The sequence below is a fragment of the Typopeltis vanoorti genome, chromosome 10, assembly GCF_054136105.1.
Source record: "Typopeltis vanoorti isolate ZY-2024b chromosome 10, IOZ_Tvanoo_1.0, whole genome shotgun sequence".
Taxonomy (NCBI): Eukaryota; Metazoa; Arthropoda; class Arachnida; order Uropygi; family Thelyphonidae; genus Typopeltis; species Typopeltis vanoorti.
In genome coordinates, this window is record NC_143558.1 from 58,581,776 (window position 1) to 58,605,576 (window position 23,801).

The 23,801-nt window shown below is 35.5% G+C and overlaps 1 protein-coding gene across 1 annotated transcript in view; it reads right to left on the reverse strand.

The window, feature by feature from the left end:
• The window catches only part of Prosalpha7 (proteasome alpha7 subunit), a 168,459-nt gene that overhangs the window by 46,500 nt on the left and 98,158 nt on the right, over positions 1 to 23,801 (reverse strand). The window contains exon 6 of the mRNA XM_090399365.1: positions 18,883 to 18,948. Within this exon, the coding sequence (XP_090255491.1) occupies positions 18,883 to 18,948 (66 nt within the window). The remainder of the gene's footprint in view (positions 1 to 18,882; positions 18,949 to 23,801) is intronic.

A 23,801-nucleotide genomic window follows, 5' to 3' on the forward strand; every position in this document is an offset into this window, starting at 1 on the left:
CTTGTACATCATTATTCCACCACCAACCCTCCTTCTGCTCTCTAATCTTTCCAGATGTCTCACCAAGCACCTCGATTGCACAGCTCAGGATTACTTTTGAATTATGTTTCCACCAATCTTGTACACTTTCCAGTCCATCCGAAATCCTCTCTAACACTCTCTCCCTAAAATGATTCCTCACACTCTCTTCTTTTAAGCGAAACCACTTAATTGTCTTCATCCCATGGCAACCAGAAGTTCTTATCTTCGATCTTAATTTAAAGTCTGCGCACAGCAGTCGGTGTTGTTGTGCTACTTGATCTGTTGGAATTACCTTACAATTTGTCACAACCTTAAGATGTTTTCTTCTAGTCAAAATGTAGTCAATTTGTGAGCTGTTGTTACCACTTCTAAATGTTATCAAATGTTCTTCCCTCTTGAAGAACATTTGATAAAATTAATGCAACCATACTTGTTGAAATCAAGAGTGCATTTTTCAGTTGATGCTGATTCTAAAAATAGAAGTTGTAATAGGTCTGAGAGACTATGTAATATCTCCCTCCAGGGGTGCTCAAGGGTCAAAGCTATATAACTGAGAGGTGATCTCCACATAGCCTTCAAAGGAATGTGTAGTGGAGCTAATCGCAGGTGGTATAGTCACAAACAGAATGGAAGAGGAAAGATTAACAAAAACAAGTGTTCCTTGTCTTAAGGGATCAAAACTGTATAACTGAGAGGAGACCTCCACATAGCCTTTAAAGGAACGTGGAGAACAGACCAGGGATTCTGACCTAATGTAAAATCCTCACCTTCTCGTGGTGCACCCTGTTAGGTACCTACCTGGATACTGAACGAACGATGATGGGATGGCAATTTGGGATTTAGTTGACCAAAATGTATTCTTATTGGATTAAACCACAATATTAAATGATGGTAAAATCATGACAAAATTTCATGCCGGCTGGGGCATCAGTAAAACAAGGCCCCCCATTGTTTTTGCCAGGGGACCAGGGCAAACAGCGAAAAGTCAGCTACTGGAATAAACCCTAAAACACACCCCAACTCAATATCACCAGAGTTCAAGATCGGAACTATCAACATAAGGAGCCTGAATGGCAAAGAAATGGAGCTAGCTAAGGAATTGGATAAGTACCAGATCGATATAATAGGGGTGATTGAAACAAAAAAGACAAAAGCTGGTGAGATCTTTCTGAGCAACAAATACAAAATGTTATATTCAGGGAATGACAAACAAGGAAAAGAAGGAATAGCCATAGTATTCAACCCTAAATACAAGGCTAATCTTCTTGAATGGCAGGCAGTCTCAAGTAAGATATTATTAAAGAACTTGATATTGTCAACATAAAATGCATTAGCATTGCTAATCTCAGGTGGTATGGTCACTTAAACAGAATGGGAAAGGAAAGGAAAGATTAGCAAAAATGGCATCAGAAGCCTGGAGAAATTACTTCTTGGTATGAGACTTAAGGCAGACAGTCAGGGAAAACTAGATTCAAGGGAGGAATGGGAAAAATGTGTGTGAAAGTTCAGCTATGGTATACAAACGTGATAAAGATATAAATGCCTTTGAACATGGTTATGTATGTGGCGTAGGAGTGGAAAAATATACTTTGGGTTCGGACCATTTAAGTATGTCTGGGGAGGGAAAAGAGAAAATTCTAGAACAAGACCAAATACATTGCGTATCTAATTATAAGAATAGGCTAGATTGTAATTTATTATGTCTATACACAAATGTTAGTAGCATTAGAAACAAAGGGATTGAGTTTGTTGCTTTATTAAATACGATGTGGCCTAAGATTGTTGGCATTAGTGAAACCTGGCTATCAGAATCAGATATGGTAAGTGAGATCGAGAGTAACGGATATACTATTTTTAGGAATGACAGAAGAGATGGGAGAGGAGGAGGAGTGCTACTAATGATATCAAAAGACTTAAGTATAGTTAGGTTAGAAATACAAGAAAACAATGTCCCATGTAGCGATGAGTTTGAGTCTACGTGGTGTGAGGTGGAGGTTAACAGAATGAAATATATGGTGGGGTGTTGCTACAGAACTGGCAGCTCAGTTGTAGGGGACGAAGAAATGCATCGCCAATTTAGCCTTACAGGTACCAAGCAAATGATCATTATGGGTGACTTTAATTTTCGAAACATTGATTGGGTAGAAGAGAAATCTCGTAATCAAAAAGAACAGGTATTTATTGAATTGTTGCGGGATAACTTTCTCAAGCAGCATGTGAAAGAAGGAACTCGAGTTCAAAGAGTGTTGGATTTGCTCATAGCATCAGAAGGGATCTCTGTCAAGAATATAGCTAGTTTTCGACCTATCAGTGACAGTGATCATGCTGTTCTTAATTGGGTAGTCATCATCATCATCAAATTCCTGACATGTAAACTCAAGGTGTGTACAGGATATGATAGTACTACATGAAAAACTTACATCATTACTAACTTCCTATCTACAATTTTCCTCCAAATCAGTCTGTTACTTGTCAAAACTCCAACATTATCAGATATTATATTTCTATCGTCTAAGGCACTTTGTACCGTATCAATCCATCTATATTTTGGTCATTTTCCTGCCAACCTGGCAGAGAACACTTGTTTTCCTAATCTTTCTTCGCCCATTCTGTTCAAGTGACCATACCACCTGCGATTAGCTCTGCTAATGCATTCCTGGATGCTGACAATGTCAAGTTCTTACCTAATATCCTCGTTTTTAATATGATATTGCCATTGATGCCATCTGTTCATGCCCCTAATCTTTCTCAGGACTCTCATATATGCGGTCTCTAGTCTTTAGTCAAGTGTTTTAGTTCTGACACAGCTCTCAGATCCATAAGCTAAAACTGGTTTGAACACTGTCTTGTATACAGCTAATTTAGTGTTTCGACTAATTTCTCTCTTATTCCATATGAATTTATCCAATTGATTTTCTACCATACCAGCTTTCTTGATTCTGTTGTCTATTTCCATATTTAATTTACCATCTTCACTAAAAATCGTGCCCAAGTAGCTGCAATGTTTTACTTGTTCCACAGGTTCTCCGCTCACAACACAGTTGACATTTTCAATGATTCTACCAATTTTCATTGTCTTTGTCTTTTTATTGCTGACCTTCATACCATATCAATTACAACAGTTATTCAATTTAGTCAGGAAATCTTGCAAACTTATAGCGGATTTATTTAGAAGTATAACATCATCCATATATAGCAAAGAGCTGACATTAACATCTCCAATTCTGATATCATGTTTAATACCACTTTCCTTCATAATGTGATCCATACAGATAATGTGCATCCTTGTCTCACACCAGATTTAACATTAAACCATCTTCCTGTACTTTCCTCAATTCTAACTGCTAACTTGCAACTCAAATAAAGACTAAGTATTGCTTGATATAATGCCCAATTGACACCATATAAGTGTAGCGTATTGAATAGTTTCTCTCTTGGTACCTTGTCATATGCCTTTTCCAGATTGACAAAACTTAAATACAGATCTTTGTTATATTCCCATGCTTTCTCAACTATTTGTCGTAAAGTGAAGATCTGATGCTGACAGCCTCTATCTGGCCTGAAACCAGCTTGTTCTTCACCAAGCCTTTCATCCACAATTCTTCTCAGCCGTTTCTCAAGTATACTTGAGAAACGGCTGAGACATCTCTTGCCAGGAACACTCAGTAGGGAAATACCTCTGTAATTCTCACATTGAGTTTTATTTCCCTTTTTATACATGGGTACCACAAGAGCTCTACTCCAATCATTGGGAATTCGACCCTCTGTCCAAGCCTTTTGAACTATGCAGCGCAGCCGCTGTAAGACTTTTATACCACCATACTTCAGCATTTTTGGTTGAATATCATCTACACCTGATGCCTTTCCACATTTCAAGCTTTTGATGGCTTTTTCTACTTCAAGTATGCATATTTATTCCTGACTGTATGCCTGTTGAGTGTTTTTTACCACTGCTTGTTTCATTTAGGCAATTTTTCGAAGTAATTACTCCATACTTCAAGGATATCTTTTCCTCCCGTTTTCATGTCACCTTTATCATCTCTAAATCCTTTTACAGCACTCTTTCCTCTATTCCTAAGCTTCTTCAACAACCTCCAGAATATTTTGCCACCTTCTTGATATTTATTTTCTATGTTCTTGGCAAAGTCCTCCCATGACTTTTGTTTAGCTAGTTTTACACACTGTTTTGCTTTCTTACATTTGTCTCCATATTATCTAAGAGAATAAGCTGATTTATTTGCCAGGAACGTTTGATATGCATTCCATTCTTCATTTCCTTCACCGCCTCTTTAACTTCCTGTGTCCACCAGGGATTTCTGATTTTTCTATCCTTGCAGACAACCTCACCACATGCCTATCTGGCTGAATCAATCAGGGTTTTCTTCAGGGCTTGCCATTGAATTTCCAAGATTTGGTTTCTGTTATCAAACCCTTTCGTTTTTTCTTCAATAATCTTTCTGTATTTTAGTCTACAGTTCACATCTGAGAGCAACTCGACTTTTATTTGCTTTAAAACTTTCTTACATGTAATTCTTTTCAATACGAAATTCGCTTTTATCCTGCTCAAGACTAAATAGTGATCACTTTCAATTTCAAATTCTATGTACACTGTGGTGTGCTCCACCAGGGAGAAAACATCACAATCAACAATAACACAGTCAATGAGACTTTTCTTATTCCTTGCCTCTTCTCTCCATGTGAATTTGTGCACATTTTTATGTTGGAACATGGTTTTAGCAATAACCAGTCCGTGTCCCGAGCAGAAATCTAACAGGTATTTGCCATTATTATTAGCTTTGCTCTTTTCTCCATATTTTCCCAAAATATTTTTGTATGTCTGACAATCTTTTCATACTCTGCTATTTAGATCCCCAACAAGGACCAACTTTTCCTTTTTCATTGTGTCAATTGCTTTTTCTAAAGCCTCAAAAAATTCCTCCAGTTCTACTTTAGTAGAACCTTCTGTGGGACCACAGGCACAAATAAGTCTCATTGTCCAATTCCCCATTCTGATATTTTCCCAAATTACTCTACTTGACACTGCCTGCCATTCAAGAAGATGAGCCTCATATTTTGTTTTGAATACTACGGCTACTCCTTCTTTTCCTTGATTGTTGTTGCCTGAATATAACATTTTGTATTTATTGCTCAGAAAGCTCTCACCAGTTTTTGTCTTTTTTGTTTCAGTCACCCCTATTATGTTGATGTCGTACTTATCTAATTCCTCAGCTTGCTCTATTTCTTTGCCATTCAGGCTTCTTATATTGATAGTACTGATCTTCAATTCTGTTGATATTGATATTGGGGTATGTTTTAGGATTTGTTCCAGTAGCTGACTTTTCGCTGTCAGCGAAAAGTCAGGGGGGCCTTGTTTAACCGGGCAACGCCCCAGCTGGAATGAAATTTTGTCATGTTGTACCATCATTTTGTATATTGGTTTAAATCAATAAGAATACAATTTGGTCGGCTAAATCCCAAATTGCCAGTGCATCCTCGTTCGTTCAGTATCCAGGTAGATACCCAACAGGGTGCACCATGAGAAGATGAGGATTGGACATTAGGTCAGAAGCCCTGGTCTCTTCTCAGTTATACAGCTTTGACCCTTAAGCACCCCTGTATTGAAGCTCAGATTAAAACATGCTACATGCTGAACTACAAAGCTGGAAATTATGATCGACTTAGAAGAATACTATCATTGGTCCCATGGTATCAGTTACTGAATGGAAAAAATGTGAGCAATGCATGGGAATCTTTGAAAAAGTGCTTGAATGAGGCAGTATCTGAATGTATCCCTAATGTTCAAAGATAAATAGGTTGGGTGTGAAATGGATGTGCAGCCTTATTAAGCTAGAAAGTCACAAGAAGAAGATGATGTGGAAAGATTATCGTGAGAATAAGAGTGAGAGGAGTTATGAAATATATAAAGCTAAGGCCAAAAAAGTAACAAGTATTGTGAGAAAAGCTAAAATGGAGTATGAAAAGAAATTGGCCATGCAAGCTAAAGGCAATCCAAAAGAATTTTATCGTTATGCCACAAGCAAAAGAATGAATGAATGTGGAATAAGAATTTTATTGAATGCAGATTGTACACGAGTGTCGGAAGCTAAGGAGATTGCTCAGTTAATGAGTGCTCACTTTGCTAAGATATATCAACCAGGTGTATGTAGTATGGTGCACAGTGCTACTGCTACGTTGGATGAAGAGTCAGAGGTTCATGAAAATGAGGTTGAAAAGCTTTTGCATAACCTGGATAAGAATTTGTCAATAGGGACAGATGGAATATCTGCCCGTTTGTTAAATGAATGTTCAGCTGAATTGGCTAGGCCTTTCACACATTTGTATAACTTGAGTCTCAGCTCAGGAATGATACCACAGGAATGGAAGGAATGTAATACAGTTCCAATGCACAAAGGTGGTGCAAAAACTGATGTATCAAACTACCGACCTATTAGTATTTCTGGTGTGGTAGTGAAGATTTTAGAGAAGTTAGTAAGAACTCGCATACAGAAATGGGTAGACAATCATTCTATACTCTGCAGGGAACAGCATGAGTTTACTAAAGGAAAGTCATGTTTTAGCAATTTGCTCATATTTTATAACAATGTTACGGCTGAGTTGGATAAAGGAAATGGATACACTATGATAATGTTGGATTTCTCTAAGGCATTAGATAGGATACCACATGATAGGCTGTTGCATAAACTGGAAAAAATGGGATTGGAACATAATCTACTGACTTGGATCAGGGGATGATTGACAGACAAATATCAAAAAGTGGTATACAGTGGGTGTGAATCTGCCAGATTTAAGGTAACCAGTGGTGTACCTCAGGGTTCAGTCCTTGGGTTATTACTGTTCAATCTATACATTAATGACTTCAAGCAGGATCTATCATCAGATTTGCAATTGTTTGATGATGATGCATAAATAGGCAGGGCAATCAGGGGTGCTACTGATATTCAGCAATTACAAAATGACTTGAATAGACTGGAAATCTGGGCAAACGAAAATGGCTGTCAGTTTAATGTTAGTAAGTGTCAAGTTATGCACTTTGGCATGATTAGAGATCCAGTGGCATATTATTTTAGCAAGGTTATGCTACAAGAAACTGAAGAGGCAAGGGATCTTGGTGTATTGGTGGATAACAATTTAAAGTTCAAAGGTCACATAGCAAACGTTGCAAATATAACTCAGAGGATAATTTCTATGCTGAAGCAAACCTTGACATGTAAGGATAAGAAAGTAATTTTGCCTCTTTATAACACTTTGATAAGACCAAACTTGGATTACTATGCTCAGATTTGGTCTCCCAGGTTCCAAGGGGATAAAGAAGCTGTGGAAAGGGTGCAAAGAAGAGTTACAAAGATTATATCTGGATTACGAGGACAGATTGCGAGTATGTGGCTTACAGACTCTGGTTAACAGGAGAAAGAGAGGGTGATATGATAGAGGTGTATAAACTTTTGAATGGGTGTTATAGCATTTCTAATGATGAAAATGAATTTAAGGAAAGGTATGATAGCTGGGTTGGGTAGTTTACAGCCTCCCTCAATGAGTCCTTGACTTCCTGGAGGTCTCTGATAATAAAAAAAATTGTTCCCTGCCATGTTGGCAGGAAAAAGACTCAGAGGAAGACCAAGATATAGGTGGATTGATACAGTAAAAGTGCCTTAGAAAACAGAAATATAAGACTTGATAATATTGGAGTCTTGACAGATAATAGACTGATTTGGAGGAAAATTGTAGATATGAAGTTAGTAATGATGTAAATTTTTCATGTAGTACTATCATATCCTGTACCCCTTGAGGGTATATATCAGGAATTTGATATATACCCTCATATATGAAATATATGAGGCCAAATATATGAAAACTAAGCATTCAACACAGCCAAGTGTGACTGTGTTGAATGCTTAGTTTTCATATATTCTATATAGAGGGTGACTTTTTCTTGGGAGGGGGGGGGGAGAAAAAAGGGGAACCCACTGCATTTCCATCCAGCTGTTTGTATTTTTCCTTTCCATAAGAAATAACCTGAATGCATGGTTGAATCTGAATAATTCAATTATGCCAAAAGAGAAATGTGGCTTAATGAAGTCAAGTCTCTGTCAAAAATACATCAGTTAATGTTTTAAAGTTCAGAGAATTTTTAATACATGAGAGAGATTTGGATGTGAGTAGGTGAAGTAATTTGGATAAATGTTCAGCCAGTTTGTTTTGTGGGACTCTCTTTACTGTCTACTACTGGATGAAAGGGGAGGGGGGAGGAGTATTAGATTTGTTAATTGAGGAGACTGCATATATTCAGGATGGTTCTGGGCCAAAATGTAACTCTTTATAAAAAAATTTATACACTTTTTGTTTTCTTTTCATATATTTTGCAAGAGTCCAACCTATAATCTGATAGAGGAGTACTATGACTCATTTTTCTGTGCTAACCCATTTGTCCATAAAATTTGCATTTCCTATATCTGGTTTGTTATATTTTGTTTGTTTGTTCATTCTCAAGGGGTAAACTGTTTTATTTCCAATCCAACTCGCAAATCCATAGGTTCATCATCAAATTCCTGACATGTACCTACAGGATATAACACTAAAATGAAAAACTTACATCACTGACTTCCTATCTATAATTTTCCTCCAAATCGATCTGTTGACTGTCAAGACTCCAACAATCAGATCTTATATTTCTATCTTCTAAGGCACTTTTTACTGTATCAACCCACCTATATCTTGGTCTTCCTCTGGGTCTTTTTCCTGCCAACATGGCAGAGAGCAATTTTTTTTGCCAATCTTTCCTCGCCCATTCTGCTTAAGTGACCATACACCTGAGATTAGCTCTGCTAATGAATTCCTGGATGCTGACAATATCAAGTTCTTTCCTAATATCCTCGTTTTTAATATGATATTGCCACTGATGCCATCTGTTCATGCCTCTAATCTTTCTCAGGACCCTCATATCAGTGGTGTCTAGTCAAGTGTTTTATTTCTAAACCAGCTCTCAGATCCCTAAGTTACAATTGGTTTGAACACTGTCTTGTATACAGCTAATTTAGTGTTTTGACTAATTTTTCTTTTATTCCATATAAATTTATTCCGTCGATTTCCTACTATACAGCTTTATTGATTCTGTTGTCTATTTCCATATTTAATTTACTTAAAATGGGAAAAGAAACTGTACTAATTTGAGCTAGTTTGTGTATTGATTATTCACTAGCCCATTAATATTGTTAATCTGTAAGTGAGAATAAATAAATGAATTATTGGTAGTTGCATTTTAGCAGCTTCCCTAACCTTTATTCATGTACTACAAGTCTGGCCACATTTGTGTGTATGACTGACTGACTGACACACACTACATATTAAAAAGACTGTCAGCCATTCACATATAAATTAATACATAAAATAATTCCTTAATGCCTTTAAATAATGATTGTTTTAGCAGTTGTGCAGTAAGTGAATATCTTATTACTATAACCCACAACACGCTACAACAACACAGGTCTTTCTTGTAGGCAGTTTTTCTGCTAGGTTGCACTTGAGAAGAATATAATTTCTCAAGTATAATATAAACAGTACCTAATAATATGGAAATGATGTTGCAATTTTGATAATATATAAACTGCCCATGAAAAGAGATAATTTTTTTAATATTACACATATAATTATTTAAAAAAAAAAAAAGGCTGAATATACTGAACATGCAGCATTCCCCCCCCCCCCCACACACACAGAGAGAGAGTTTTCTGAACAGGAACGCATACATACAGAAAAAAATACTGTAAAGGCCATGTTTCCTCTCTTTTCTATGTTATAATTTAAATTCATCATCATCAAATTCCTGAAATGTAAGCTCAGGGAGTGTACAGGATAATTTTGATAGTACTGCATGAAAAGTTACACCATTAGAAACTTCCAATCAGCAATTTTCCTCTAAATCAATCTGTTATCTGTCAAGACTCCAACATTACTAGATCTTATATTTCTATGTTTTAAGGCACTTTTTACTATCAATATATCTATATTTTAGTCTTTCACTAGCTTCTTTTCTCTGAAAACATGGCAAAGAACACATCATCATCAAATTCCTACCATGTATCCTGAGGGCAGGGGTGGGAGGTACAGGATATGATAGTACTACATGAAAAATTTACATCATTACTAACTTCCTATTTACAATTTTCCCCCAAATCAGTCTGTTACTTGTCAAGAGACTCCAACATTATTAGATCTTATATTTCTATCGTCTAAGGCACAGTGTACCGCATCAATCCAACTATATCTTGGTCTTCCTCAGGGTCATTTTCATGCCAACCTGGTAGAGAACACTTGTTTTGCTAATCTTGCCTCGTCCATTTTGTTTAAGAAAACATACCACCTGAGATTAGCTCTGCTAACGCATTCTTAGATGCTGACAATGTCAAGTTCTTTTCTAATATCCTCGCTTTCAATATGATATTGCTATTGATACCATCTGTACATGCCTCTAATCTTTCCCAGGCCTCTCAAATCTGCAGTCTCTAGTCTTTGGTCAAGTGTTTTACTTCTGACCCAGCTCTCAGATCCATTAAGTTAAAACTGGTTTGAACACTGTCTTGTATACAGCTAATTTAGTGTTCAGACTAATTTCTCTCTTCTTCCATATGAATTTATTCAATTGACTTCCTACCATACAAACTTTGTTGATTCTGTTGTCTACTTCCATATTTAATTTACCATCTTCACTAAAAATCGTGCCTAAGTAGCTGAAAAGTTTTACTTGTTCCACAGGTTCTCCGTTCACAACGCAGTTGATATTTTCAACGATTCTACCTATTTTCATTGTCTTTGTCTTTTTATTGATGACCTTCATACCATATCTATTACAACAGTTATTCAATTTAGTCAGGAAATCTTGCAGACTTGTAGCGGATAGAAGTATAACATTGTCCGCATAAAGCAAAGAGCTGACATTAACATCTCCAATTTTGATATCATGTTTAATACCAATTTCCTTCATAATGTGATCCATACAGATAATGAATAGCAGAGGGGATAATGTGCATCCTTGTCTCACACCAGATTTAACATTAAACCATCTTCCTGTACTTTCTTCAATTCTAACTGCTGACTTGCAACTCAAATAAAGACTAAGAATTGCTTGATATAATGCCCAATTGACACCATATAAGTGTAGCATATTGAATAGCTTCTCTCTTGGTACCTTGTCATATGCCTTTTCCAGATCGACAAAACTTAAATACAGATCTTTGTTATATTCCCATGCTTTCTCCACTATTAGTCGTAAAGTGAAGATCTGATCCTGACAGCTGCTATTTGGCCTGAATCCAGCTTGTTCTTCCACAATTCTTCTCAACCGTTTCTCATGTATACTGGCATAAATTTTACCAGGGATAATCAATAGGGAAATACCTCTGTAATTCTCACATTCAGTTTTATTTCCCTTTTTATATATAGGTACTATGAGAGCTCTACTCCAATCATCATGAATTTGCCCCTCTGTCCAGGCCTTCTGAACTATGCAGTGCAGCTACTGTAAGACTTTTATACAACCATACTTAAGCATTTCTGGTCAAATATCATCTACTCCTGCTGCCTTTCCACATTTCAAGCCTTTGATGGCTTTTTCTACTTCAAGTATGGATATGTATTCCTGACTGTATGCCTGTTTAGTGTTTTTTACCTCTGTACTATCACTGCTTGTTTCATTTAGCAATTCTTCAAAGTAATTACTTCATACTTCAAGGATATCTTTTTCTTCTGTTTTCATGTCACTGTTATCATCTCTAACTCCTTTTACAGCACTCTTTCCTCCATTTCTAAGCTTGTTCAACAATCTCCAAAATATTCTGCTACCTTTTTGATATTTATTTTCTTTGTTCTTGCCAAAGTCCTCCCATGACTTTTGTTTAGCTAGTTTTACACAGTGTTTAGCTTTCTTACATTTGTCTCTGTATTCTCTAAGAGCAGAAGCTGATTTATTTGCCAGGAACGTTTGATATGCATTCTTCATTTCCTCCACCGCCTCTTTAACTTCCTGTGTCCACCAGGGATTTCTGATTTTTCTATCCTTGCAGACAACCTCACCACATGCCTATCTGGCTGAATCAATCAGGGTTTTCTTCAGGGCTTGCCATTGAATTTCCAAGATTTGGTTTCTGTTATCAAACCCTTTCGTTTTTTCTTCAATAATCTTTCTGTATTTTAGTCTACAGTTCACATCTGAGAGCAACTCGACTTTTATTTGCTTTAAAACTTTCTTACATGTAATTCTTTTCAATACGAAATTTGCTTTTATCCTGCTCAAGACTAAATAGTGATCACTTTCAATTTCAAATTCTATGTACACTCTGGTGTGCTCCACCAGGGAGAAAACATCACAATCAACAATAACACAGTCAATGAGACTTCTTATTCCTTGCCTCTTCTCTCCATGTGAATTTGTGCACATTTTTATGTTGGAACATGGTTTTAGCAATAACCAGTCCGTGTCCCGAGCAGAAATCTAACAGGTATTTGCCATTATTATTAGCTTTGCTCTTTTCTCCATATTTTCCCAAAATATTTTTGTATGTCTGACAATCTTTTCATACTCTGCTATTTAGATCCCCAACAAGGACCAACTTTTCCTTTTTCTTTTTGTCAGTTGCTTTCTCTAAAGACTCAAAAAATTCCTCCACTTCTACGTTAGTAGAACCTTCTGTGGGACCATAGCCACAAATAAGTCTCATTGTCCAGTTCCACATTCTCATATTTGCCAACATTACTCTACTTGAGACTGCCTGCCAGTCAAGAATATTAGTGTCATATTTAGTGTTGAATACTATGGCTACTCCTTTTCCTTGATTGTGATTGCCTGAATATAACATTTTGTATTTATTGCTCAGAAAGATCTCACCAGTTTTCGTCTTTTTTTGTTTCAGTCACCCGTATTATGTCGATCTGGTACTTATCTAATTCCTCAGCTAGCTCCATTTCTTTGCCATTCAGGCTTCTTATATTGACAGTACCAATCTTTAACTCTTGAGATGTTGAATTGGGGTGTGTTTTCAGATTTGTTCTAGTAGCTAACTTTTCGCTCTTCACCCTGGTTCCCTGAGAAAACAACAGGGGTTTGTTTAACCGGGCGATGCCCCAGCCAGCATGAAATTTTGTAATTTTGTATTTTGGTTTAAGCCAATAAGAATACAATTTGGTCGGCGAAATCCCAAATTGCCAGCTCATTCTTGTTCGTTCAGAATCCAGGTAGATACCCAACAGAGAAGCCCTGGTCGGTTCTCAACATTCCTTTAAAGGCTACGTGGAGGTCTCCTCTCAGTTATACAGTTTTGACCCTTACAATTGTTTTGCTAATCTTACCCCTCTCTCATTCTGTTTAAGTGATAATACGGCCTGAAATTAGATCCGCTAACACATTCCTGGATGCTAACAATGTCAAGTTCTTTCCTAATATCCTCGTTTTTAATATGATATTGCGATTGATTCCATCTGTTCACGTCCCCTAATCTTTCTCAGGACTCTCATATCTGCAGTCTCTAGTCTTTGGTCAAGTGTTTTACTTTTAACCAAGCTCTTAGATCCATTAAAACTGGTTTGAACACTGTCTTGTATACAGCTAATTTAGTGTTTTGACTAATTTCTCTTTTATTCCAGAATTTATTCAGTTGACTTCCTACCTTACCAGCTTTGTTGATACTGTTGTCTATTTCCATATTTAATTTACCATCATCACTAAAAATCGTGCTTAAGTAGCTGAAATGTTTTACTGGTTCTATAAGTTCTCCATTCACAATGCAGTTGATATTTTTAATGCTTCTACCTATTTTCATTGTCTTTGTCTTGTTATTGCTGACCTTCATACCATATCTATTACAACAGTTATTCAATCTAGTCAGTGAAACTTGTAGCAGATTTATTCATAAGTATAACATCGTCCGCATAAAGCAAAGAGCTGACATTAACATCTCCAATTTTGATACCAGGTTTCATACCACTTTCCTTCATAATGTGATCCATATAGATAATGAATAGCAGAGGGGATGATGTACATCCTTGTCTCACACCAGATTTAACATTAAACCATCTTCCTGTACTTCCTTCAATTCTAACTGCTGACTTACGACACAAATGAAGACTAAGTATTGTAGTAAAACAGTTTTTGTTTTCTTTTCATATATTTTGCAAGCATCCAACCTATAATCTGATAGAGGAGTACTATGACTCATTTTTGTGTGTTTAATTCATTTCCCCATAACATTTGGATTTCCTATATCTGATTTATTATATTTTTATATAGTGCCCCACTGACACCATTTAACTGTAGTGTACTGAATAGCTTCTCTCCCACACCTTGCCATATGCCTTTTCTAGATCAACAAAACTTAAATACAGATCTTTGTTATATTCCCATGCTTTCTACACTATTTGTCGTAAAGTGAAGATCTGATCCTGACAGCCTCTATTTGGCCTGAATCCAGCTTGTTCTTCACCAAGCTTTTCTTCCACAATTCTTCTCAACCATTTCTCAAGTATACTGGCATAAATCTTACTAGAAACACTCAGTGGAGACAAAGAGTCCAACCTATAATCTGATAGAGGAGTATTATGACTCGTTTTTCTGTGGTAATCCATTTGTCCATAACATTTGCATTTCCTATAACTGGTTTGTTATATTTTGATATAGTGCCCCACTGACACCATATAACTGTAGTGTATTGAACAGCTTCTCTCTTGGCACCTTGTCATATGCCTTTTCTATATCGACAAAGTTTAAATACAGATCTTTGTTATATTCCCATGAATTCTCCACTATTTGTCGTAAAGTGAAGATCTGATCCTAATAGCATTTATTTGGCTTGAATCCAACTTGTTCTTCACCAAGCTTTTCTTCCACAATTCTTCTCAACCATTCTCCAGTTTTGATATCACTTTTGTCATCTCTAATTCCTTTTAAGGCACTCTTTCCTCAATTTCTGAGCTTCTTCAACAACCTCCAGAAAATCTTGCCACCGTCTTGATATTTATAATTCTCACATTTAGTTTTATTTCCCATTTTATATGTGTAGGATGAGAGCTCTATTCGAATCATCTGGAATTCGTCCATGCAGTGCAGCCACTGTAAGACTTTTATACCTCCATACTGGAGCATTTCTGGTCTAATATCATCTACCCCAGCTGCTTTTCCACATTTCAGACTTTTGATGGATGTTTCTACTTCAAGTACGGATATGTATTCCTGATCGCATGCCTGGTGAGTGTTTTTTTTTTATCACCGTGCTGTCATCACTGCTAGTTTAATTTATTTAGCAATTTTTCAAAGTAATTACTCCATACATCAAGGATATATTTTTCTCCAGTTTTGATACCACTCTTATCATCTCTAATTCCTTTTACGGCACTCTTTCCTCCATTTCTGAGCTTCTTCAACAACTTCAAGAATATCTTGCCGCCTTCTTGATATTTATTTTCTCTGTTCTTACCAATGTCTTTCCATGACTTTTGGTTAGCTAGTTTTACACAGTGTTTAGCTTTCTTACATTGGTCTCTGTATTCTCTAAGAGCACAAGCTGACTTATTTGCGATGAACTTTTGATATGCTTTCTTCTTTTCCTTCACTGCCTTTTTCATTTCCTGTGTCCACCATGGAGTTCTGATTTTTCTATCTTTGCAGACAACCTCACCACATGCCTCTCTGGCTGAATCCATCAATGTTTTCTTTGGAGGTTGCCACTGAATCTTTAAGGTTTTGTTCCTGTTCTCAAACTCTTTCATTTTTTCTTGAATAATGTTTGCATATTTCAGTCTACATTTCACATCTGAGAGCTGCTCAACTTTTATTCACTTTAAAACATTTTTACATGTTCTCCTTTTTAATATGAAATTCAATTTTATCCTGCTCAAGATTAAATGGTGATCACTTTCAATTTCAAATCCTCTGTACATTCTAGTGTTTTGCACCAGAGAGAAAACATCACTATCAACAATAACATAGTCAATGAGACTTTTCTTATTCCTTGCCTCTTCTCTCCATGTGAATTTGTGCACATTTTTATGTTGGAACATGGTGTTAGTAATAACCAGTCTATGTACTGAGCAGAAATCCAACAAGTATTTGCCATTATTATTAGCTTTGCTCTTTTCTCCAAATTTTTCAAAAATATTTTTGTATGTCTGACAATCATTTCCAACTTTGCTATTTAGATCCTCAACAAGGACCACCTTTTCATTTCTCATTGTATCAGTTACTTTCTCTAAAGGCTCAAAAAATTCATCGATTTCTACCTTTTCTGTGAGACCATAGGCACAAATAACTCTCATCGTCCAGTTCTCCATTCTGATATTTGCCCACACCACTCTACTTGAAATTGCCTGCCATTCAAGAAGATTAGCCTCGTATTTAGTGTTGAATACTATGGCTACTTTTTCTTTTCCATGATTGTCATTGCCTGAATATAACATTTTGTATTTAATGCTCAGAAAGATCTCACCAGATTTTGTGTTTTTGTTTCAGTCATCCCTATTACATCGATCTGGTACTTATCCAATTCCTGAGCTAGCTCCATTTCTTTGCCATTCAGGCTTCTTATGTTGATAGTTCTGATCTTGAACTCTGGTGATATTGAGTTGGAGTGTGTTTTAGGGTTTGTTCCAGCAGTTGAATTTTCGCTGTTTGCCCTGGTTCCCTGGCAAAAACAATGGGGGCCTTGTTTAACTGGGTGATGCCCCATCCAGCATGAAATTCTGTCATGTTGTACCATCATTTAATATTGTGGTTTAAGCCAATAAGGATACAATTTGGCTAAATCCCAAATTGCCAGCCCATCCTCGTTCGTTCAGTATGTAGGTAGATACCTAACAGGCTGCCCTCCATGAGAAGGTGAGGATATTGGACATTAGGTCAGAAGCACTGGTCGGTTCTCCGCATTCCTTTAAAGGCTATGTGGAGGTCTCCTCTCAGTTATACAACTTTGACCCTTAAACACCCCCTTAAGACAAAGAACATTTGTTTTGTTAATCTTTCCTTTCCCATTCTGTTTAAATGTTTAAGTGACTATACCACCTGAGATTAGCTCCATTAACACATTCCTTATTGCTAACAACGGCAAGTTCTTTCCTAATATTCTCATTTTTAATGTGATATGCCATTGATGTCATCTGTTCACTTCACTAATCCTTCTCAGAACTCTCATATATATCAGGTCTGCAGTCTTTGATGAAGTTTTTTTTTTTTAAATCTCTAGCCCAGCTCTCACAACCATAAGTTAAAATTGGTTTGAATACTGTCTTATATGCAGTTAATTTAATTCCTTCTTATTCCATATAAATTTATTCAGCTGACTTCTTGCCATACCAGCTTTACTAATTCTGTTGTCTATTTCCATATTTAATTTACCATCTTTACAAAAAATTGTGCCTAACAGCTGAAATGTTTTATTTCTACTACAGTTTCACCATTCAGGATACAGTAGATGTTTCAATATTTCTATCTATTTTCATTTTCTGCTCATTTTCACACCAAATTTATCAGAACGGTTATTCAATTTACTAGGGGTATCTTGCAGACTTGTCCTGGATTTATTCAGAAGCATAACATCATCAGCATTAAGTAAAGACCTAAGATTAACATTGCCAATTTTGTTATGAGATTTAACACCACTTTCTTTCATAATATGATCCATATAGATAATGAATAACAGTGGATATAATGTTGTACCTCCTTCATTTCTAACTGCTGACTTACTGCTTAAATAGAGACTATATATTGCTCGATATAATGTCCCATTTCCACCAAATAACTATAGCTGTTTGAAGAACTTTCCTTTTGGTATATCGTAGGCCTTTTCCAGATCTGCAAAACTTAAAATACAAATCCTTGTTATATTCCCAAGATTTCTCGACTATTTGTCTTAAAGTGAAAATCTGATCCTGACACCTCTATTTGGTGTGAATCCAAATAGAGGGTGTCCAAGCTTTCCTCCACAATTTTTCTTAGCTGTTTCTCAGGTATACTTGGATAACTGTTATCAGGAATACTCAGTAGGAAAATACCTCTGTAATTCTTGCTTTCAGTTTTATTCCCCTTTTTATAGGTCTCTCATAGATGGGTACTATGAGAGACCTGCTTCAATCATCCAGAATTCGACTCTCTGACCAGGCCTTCTGAATTATGCATTGCAGCCACTTTATTTATACCTCCATATTTGAGCATTTCTGGTCGAATTTCATCTACTCCAGCTGCCTGTCCACATTTCAGATTTTTGATGACTTTTTCTACTTCAAGTTATGGATATGTATTCCTGACTGCATTCCTGTTGGGAGTTTTCTATCACCATGCTGACAGTGCTTGTTTCATTTGGCTGTCTTTCAAAGTAATTACTCTAGATATCTAGAATATCTTTATCTTCAGTGTTCATGTCACCTTTATTGTCTCCGATTTCTTTTTATATCAGTCTTTCCTGTCTAAGCTTTCCAATAGCTTCCAGAATATTTTATCACCTTGCCGATATTTATTTTCTATGCTCTTACCAAAGTCATGGTTTAGAAAATTAATGAAACAGGTAAATTTGTCAGAGAAAAGGAAAGAAACAAGATCTTAATATTTTTTTCTTGTATATCATGTTCAACAATGTATCCATCATTTTATTTTAATTAAAAAAATAATTGATATATTTAAGAAACAGAGGTTTTTAGGGTAGACATAAAATCAACAACTGATCTTTCCAGTTTTATCTGCAATACTTGAGATCTTATTAAGTTTAACTAATTCAATTTAGTTTCAGTAATTGGAAAAACCAATTACTGAATACTTGATACTGAGACTGGATACTTGAACAATATTCTACTATACTTCAAACCACATACCTTCAATTTTTCCATTTCAGTTTTGGCTGCTTGCCTAGCTTTTCCTACTGCACAACCATAATGTCCCTTAAAAAAGAAAGTCTTATAAGATGAGTAACAAAAGCGTTCATAAATGTTATGGCATTTAATATTTCAATACAGTATATATAGTTCTAGTAATTTGGCTAGTAGTACAGCTATAGAAAATAAAAGTATGAGCGCAATGTAATAAGGTCTAGATCATAGGTTCCCAAAGTGGGAAGTACTTTGGGAACTGTTTTATTCTGGGAAGTTCAGGTGGTCTAGGGGTCGGTGGCTCTTTATAGAAGAAATTAATAATATATATTTAAAAATTAATTATTTTCGTGATTTTGCGATTAGATAAACATTTGAAATTTAAATATTGCATTTTAATAATTCATCTTATGCCCATCTTACACGATCGATTTTTTTATCAATTTTCTATTTCAATTATTTAATCATTTGAAAATTTACCATGTCAGATAGAAATAGATGTCAATTTTCTATGTCAATGAGAAAATAGAGCATGTATATATGTGTGTATAATAGGTTATGTTTACAGTAGCAAATATATTCATTATATTTCATTTCAAAAAATATATATATATAAAATATATAAAACCACTTTTCTGATTTATTTGTACAAAAATAAACCCAATTTTATATAATTTAATATTACGAGTAAAAATAATAATGGCAAGAAAGAAATAAAATCTTAAATTTTAGTTAGCACTAACTTATATTGCTAACTAGAGGGAAAAAACAAAGCAAATATTATTCGAAACTTATTATACTGTTTTCTGTGGTTATGTTTTGTAGGTTTGTTGTTTATATCTTGTGTAATTCTTTTATTTATTAATTATTTATAATTATTCAGACAATGTCGTGGTCGAACGAACAAAATGCGCTTGCGTGCAAAATAAAAAATTGAACATGTCATACAAGATATTTTAACTTCTATTTTTTATATACTTAAAAAATTTATTCATTTTTTGCTATTGTAAAAATGGGGGGGGGGGGGGGCGTTACAAAATTTATGGCTTGCAAAGTGGGCAGTGGCCCGAAAAAGTTTGGCAACCTATGGTCTAGATAGTTCCAAATTTTTGACTGACTGTTACATCAATACTATATGATCCTAGTTAAAAATCAGGACTATCAAAACCTTATTACACTGTGATCATAATTTATGTTCAAGAGGACTTAACTTTTGAATTATGGCAAATCAGCTTTTCTACAAAATTGTTTCAATGGGTCCTCTATGATCAAAGCAATTTCATAGTTTTAGGCTCTGTGTCTCAGAAAGATATTTCTTGGATTTCTCTTCTATGTGTTAAAGGAATATTGAAACATGAAAATTCTTACACCTCTCAACATCTTTATGTCCTTTTGTCCTATCAGGAAATTTCATCCATCCTTCTTTACCAAAGGAACAAACTTCCTTGACCTAGCTTTCCAGTGTCTACCAGATTCTCTTGTAGTTGGTCAAGAGAATCTGGTAGGCATTAAATAATTTTCCACGAAGTCCATCTTTAATTTTTTGGCTATAGCTATGGGAGCTATATCCAAAACTTAAATAGTTTGTTATAGTAATTCACTATATTGGTGTACGAGCTGACTAATAATGTATTTAAAAAATAAAAATAAAAAAAAGTCAATTTTTTTAAAAACTTATTCTATAAGAATAATAAGCCAAAGCATTTATATAAAATGAAAATTCTTTTCAATTTTGTACGATAGCTTTGCATATGTACTATAGTACATATGCAAAGCTATCAGAAAATCTGTAACAAAAAAAGTTTCTGTATTACAAAATATAAAGGAAAAATGAGGTTTTAAAATAGTCTGCATTTATAATAACTGTTTTCTGTTCCATTCTATTGATGTCAGTATAAAGTTAAGGGAAAATCTCCCACAAATGATATGAATGTAGATTAGTTAACAGCTTAATTTGTTATCATCATCAATATGAAATTCCTGACATATCCTGTACACCTTCAAGGGATGAACAAGATATGATAGTCGTATATATGAAAGTACTATATTGTCATTATTAACAAATTAATAAGTATAAGAAATTAGATCATGTTTTGTACAAAATTACTACAACTGCAACACTTGTATCCCTGGAGAGATGCAAAGTCTGAAATATGTTTATCAAAAATTATAATTTTTTAGTACATTTTCAGTATGCAGAAATGAATGTTTTTTTTTTTGTCCAAAGTGGAATAATATCATCATCATCATCAAATTCCTGCCATGTATCCTCAAGGGGTATACAAGATATGATAGTACTACACGAAAAATTTACTTCATTACTAACTTTCTATCTACAATTTTCCTCCAGATCAGTCTGTTACTTGTCAAGACTCCAACATTATCAGATCTTATATTTCTATCGTCTAAGGCACTTTGTACCATATCAATCCACCTATATCTTGGTCTTCCTCTGGGTTGTTTTCCTACCAACCTGGCAGAGAACACTTGTTTTGCTAATCTTTCCTCGCCCATTCTATTTAAGTGACAAAACCACCTGAGATTAGCTCTGCTAACACATTCCTGGATGCTAATAATGTCAAGTTCTTTCCTAATTTCCTCGTTTTTAATATGATATTGCCATTGATTGCATCTGTTCACACCTCTAATCCTTCTCAGGACTCTCATATCTGCGGTCTCAAGTCTTTGGTCAAGTGTTTTACTAATTTCTCTCTTATTCCATATGAATTTATTCAATCGACTTCCTACCATTACAGCTTTGTTGATACTGTTGTCTATTTCTATATTTAATTTACCATCTTCACTAAAAATCGTACCTAAGTAGCTGAAATGTTTTACTTGTTCCACAGGTTCTCCATTCACAACACAGTTAACATTTTCAATGATTCTGCTTATTTTCATTGTCTTTGTCTTTTTATTGCTACCTTCATACTATATCTATTACAACAGTTATTCAATTTGGTCAGTGAATCTTGCAGACTTGTAGAGGATTTATTTAGAAGTATAACATTGTCCGCATAAAGCAAAGAGCTGACATTAACATCTCCAATTTTGATATCATGTTTAATACCACTTTCCTTCATAATGTGATTCATACAGATAATAAATAACAGAGCAGATAATGTACATCCTTGTCTCACATCAGATTTAACATTATATCATCTTCCTGTACTTCCTTCAATTCTAACTGCTGATTTACAACTCAAATAAAGACTAAACATTGCTTGATATAATGCCCCATTGACACCATATAACTGTAGCATATTGAATAGCTTCTCTCTTGGCACCTTATCATATGCCTTTTCCAGATCTACAAAACTCAAATAGAGATCTTTGTTATATTCCCATGATTTCTCCACTATTTGTCGTAAAGTGAAGATCTGATCCTGACAGCATCTATTTGGCCGAATCCAGCTTGTTCTTCACCAAGCTTTTCTTCTACAATTCTTCTCAACCGTTTCTCAAGTATACTTGCATATATCTTCCCAGGAACACTCAGTAGGGAAATACCTCTGTAATTCCCACATTCACTTTTATATCCCTTTTTATATACGGGTACTATGAGAGCTCTACTTCAATCATCGGGAATTCGTCCCTCTCACCAGGCCTCCTGAACTATGCAGTGCAGCCACTGCAAGACTTTTACACCACCATACTTCAGCATTTCTGGTCGAATATCATCTACTCCTGCTGCCTTTCCACATTTTAAGCCTTTGATGGCTTTTTCTACTTCAAGTATGGACATGTATTCCTGACTGTATGCCTGTTGAGTGTTTTTTACTACTGTGCTATCACTGCTTGTTTCATTTAGCAATTTCTCGAAGTAATTACTCCATACTTGAAGGATATCTTTTTCTTCTGTTTTCATGTCACCTTTATCATCTCTAACTCCTTTTACAGCACTCTTTCCTCCATTTCTAAACTTCTTCAACAACCTCAAGAATATTTTGCCACCTTCTTGATATTTATTTTCTCTGTTCCTGCCAAAGTCCTCCCATGACTTTTGTTTAGCTAGTTTTACACAGTGTTTAGCTTTCTTACATTTGTCTCTGTATTCTCTAAGGCCACAAGTTGACTTATTTGCCAGGAACTTTTGATATGCTTTCTTCTTTTCCTTCACTGCCTCTTTAACTTCCTGTGTCCACCATGGAGTTCTAATTTTTCTATCCTTGCAGACAACCTCACCACATGCCTATCTGGCTGAATCAATCTGGGTTTTTTTCAAGGCTTGCCACTGACTCTCCAAGGTTTGGTTCCTGCTCTCAAACTCTTTCATTTTTTTCTTCAATAATCTTTGTGTATTTTAGTCTACATTTCACATCTGAGAGCTGCTCAACTTTTATTCACTTTAAGCCTTTCTTACATGTTATTCTTTTCCATATGAAATTCAGTTTTATCCTGCTCAAGACTAAATAGTGAGCACTTCCAATTTCAAATCCTCTGTACACTATGGTGTCCTGCACCAGGGAGGAAAAAAAAAAATCACTATCAACGATAACATAGTCAATGAGACTTTTCTTATTTCTTGCCTCTTCTCTCCATGTGAATTTGTGCACATTTTTGTGTTGGAACATGGTGTTAGTAATAACCAGTCCATGTCCTTAACAGAAATCCAACAGGTATTTGCCATTATTATTAGCTTTGCACTTTTCTCCAAATTTTTCCAAAATATTTTTGTATGTCTGACAATCATTTCCTACTCTGCTATTTAGATCCCCAACAAGGACCAACTTTTCCTTTTTCATTGTGTCAGTTGCTTTTTCTAAAGCCTCAAAAACTTCCTCCACTCTACCTTAATAGAACCTTCTGTGGGACCATAGGCACAAATAAGTCTCATTGTCCAGTTCCCCATTCTCATATTTGCCCACATTACTCTACTTGAGACTGACTGCCATTCAAGAAGATTAGCCTCGTATTTTGTGATG